General features: G+C 46.2%; 1 protein-coding gene across 1 annotated transcript; it reads left to right on the top strand.

Moving 5' to 3' along the window:
• The first annotated feature begins 413 nt into the window (after positions 1-413).
• LOC104433707 lies at positions 414-1,776 on the top strand. Its single transcript, XM_010046552.3, has one exon. It carries the CDS (start codon positions 898-900, stop codon positions 1,429-1,431), a length of 534 nt encoding a protein of 177 aa, XP_010044854.3. The 5' UTR covers positions 414-897; the 3' UTR covers positions 1,432-1,776.
• The last annotated feature ends 942 nt before the right edge of the window (positions 1,777-2,718 follow it).

The following is a 2,718-nucleotide window of genomic DNA, read 5'->3' as shown; positions in this document are numbered from 1 at the left end:
TTGTTAGGATCGCCCGGACAAGTCCCATGTACTTAGACGTGGGGGAACACAAAAAATTATAAGGATTATGTCAACGAGGTTTTTTCTTTAACACACCAAGCATGTTTGATTAGAAATAATCGAGTTTTCAAGGTGCTAATCATGTCCATCACAGGAAAAGCATAAAAAAAGAAGAAGGAAGATAGGGTTTTCGAAAGTTGAAAATTTCTTGTTGGGTTGTTCAACGAGCGTCTTTGGAGGAGCACTAGTCGATCCAATTGCGAATATTAAAAAGAAAAAAAAAAGGAAAAAAATAATTGAATAATGAAATAGGGTTTCTCTTTGTAGAGTTGACAAGTGGATAATCTTTTCAAGAATTGATTTCTGTACGCTAACACCCTCCCTTTTGGCTCTATATACGAAAGCTGCGTTGTTGGCCATGCCGTGCTTTCCCCCATTAAAACCGCGATAGCTCTCCTTCTTCAGGTCACATCTCGTGAGGTCTCCCATCGATCCCTTTTTAATTCGCTCGCCCTCGCTCCCGCTCTCCATCTCTTCCCCAGTGCGCTGTTCTTGAAAGCTCTCGAAGATGGCGTCTTTTCTGTCGGCTTGAATCCTCCCCCGTTCGATAATTCACTCTCGCGGTTTCTTGAAACCCTACTGTCCCTTTCTTTCTCGATCCTCTCTTGCATGTTTCGGGGGGCCTTGAAGTTGTCGGAAGAAACATGAGTAATTCGATGTTGCCGAGGGTGATGGCCACGTTTCATTTGGTCTACGACCGAGGGTAATTCGATCGCCAGCTTTTTTGCTCTCTTTTCACCCGAAAGTTCCCTTCTTTTCGTGTTCTTTTTGTGCCACGCCTCCGCAGAAAAAAAAGTATTTTCGATTTCTTGGCTAAAGGAGAGAGGAGAAAAAGTGATGGAAGCCAACATGGAAAAAGCGAAAAAGAGCCTGATCACCAAGACATGGGAGCGATGCAAATCCATCGGCCGGGGCGGCGGCAACAAGGCCGCGGCCTCCTCCCCAGGCCGCCTCACGAGGAAGACCAAGTCGTGGAACGGCTCCAGCGCTGGGGCGGCGGCCGCGGCGGCCATGGAGGGTGGCCGCGGGGGCAGGCGGCGGGTGGCTCCGGAGGGGTGCTTCTCGGTGTACGTGGGTCCCGGGAAGCAGAAGTTCGTGATCAAGACGGAGTACGCCAACCACCCGCTCTTCAAGGCCCTCCTCGACGAGGCCGAGGCCGAGTACGGGTACAGCAGCGGCGGGCCCATCGAGCTCCCCTGCGACGTGGCGGTCTTCTGCAGGGTGCTGATGGAGATGGACTCCGCCGACGACGACGGGGGCCGGGTAGGCGGCCTCGGCGCGAAGCGGCGGGTCGGGTGCGGAGTCAACCAGGGCTACGGCGGGTACCGCCTGCTCAGCCCGTCCAGGATGATCACCATAAATCAGTTCTAGTTCTAGAGTATACTAATGCTTTCGCTATGTTTTTATACACATGTGGGAATATGATAGGAGCAAGTAGTTTGTGGCGTGTCTCTGGTTTTTAGTGTTTGTTTTCATCTACGAAAAATAAGTAAACAGTCCGAAGAAGAAGTGCATTCGAATTTGAATAGGTCGTCGCAGCAGGTTGTCATGTAAGAGAGAGAGAGAAGACGATACCATGTGGCGGCAGTCGGGGATGTACGTGGTAGCTTGAGGACGTAAGATCCTAGCCATGCGTTTGTATATCTATAGGCCAGATCTACTTTGGATGTGATTATGTATGTGAGCTGTGATCGTGTGGTTTGTGGAATTACTCCAGCTTTGTCCCGAACGTTTTGCTTCTAATGAAGCCATGGCGAGGCATACGACGTTGGTGGGAGCGAACCCTCAATATTAACTCAAGCATAAATCGAGTCCTCTCGACATACAAAATCATTGTAGTGATTGATCATACGAATTTCACTACGAGGAGGTGGAAGCGCTCAATCGATCGGGTTTAGGGATAAGCAACGTGTCAACTTGTGGTGTTGATTGTCTATTAGTTAAATGACTTGGGGGACCATTTCGCAAATCGAAACGAGGAAGCGAAAGACCTGCCCTGCTTGGCTATAACCTCCACGCGGTGTACCTCTTTGCGAATGGAAAATGCATCTCGTGTCATTGCTCCACCGATGAAGCCTTTAACTGATCCCAAGTCATGAGCTGTGTGGAGTATTTCGGTACGATGCGTGACTCTTTTAGTGACGGAGTTTTGAACCCGCGCCTTACTTGGGACGATTTGCGCCCAACATGGGGCTTGAGGCTCTAAAATTTCCTTTCGTGTCAATGGGGGGAAAAAGTCACCAATTTTATGCAAATGCTTCGACTAAAACTATGGTTTTTCATAAGTACTTCAATTGAAAATAAGATCGGTTAGCAGGAGGAAAGGAATTTTGGACCGTGTCACTTTTAGTGTGACAATATAATAAGGTTTGTAATGATTATGATGACAAATTATTGGGGAAAAGTACCAAAAAAAGTCCTAAATTTATTGCATTTGTATTAATTTAATATTAAACCTTTCAATCGAATCATTTTAATTCTAAACTTTTTTACATTACTATTAATTCAATCCATCCGGCCAATTTAGGCCGAAAATTACTATCGTGGATATCGGTCGTCTTATGTAGCGCAATTGACCCCTTATGTGGATTTTTAAAAAATTTCAATAATTTTTTATTTTCTTGAAATTTTAATTTTTATTAATTTTTCCTTTTTTTC

The sequence above is a fragment of the Eucalyptus grandis genome, chromosome 2, assembly GCF_016545825.1.
Source record: "Eucalyptus grandis isolate ANBG69807.140 chromosome 2, ASM1654582v1, whole genome shotgun sequence".
In the NCBI taxonomy this organism is placed as follows: Eukaryota; Viridiplantae; Streptophyta; class Magnoliopsida; order Myrtales; family Myrtaceae; genus Eucalyptus; species Eucalyptus grandis.
This window is presented reverse-complemented; position numbering and strand designations above follow the sequence as displayed.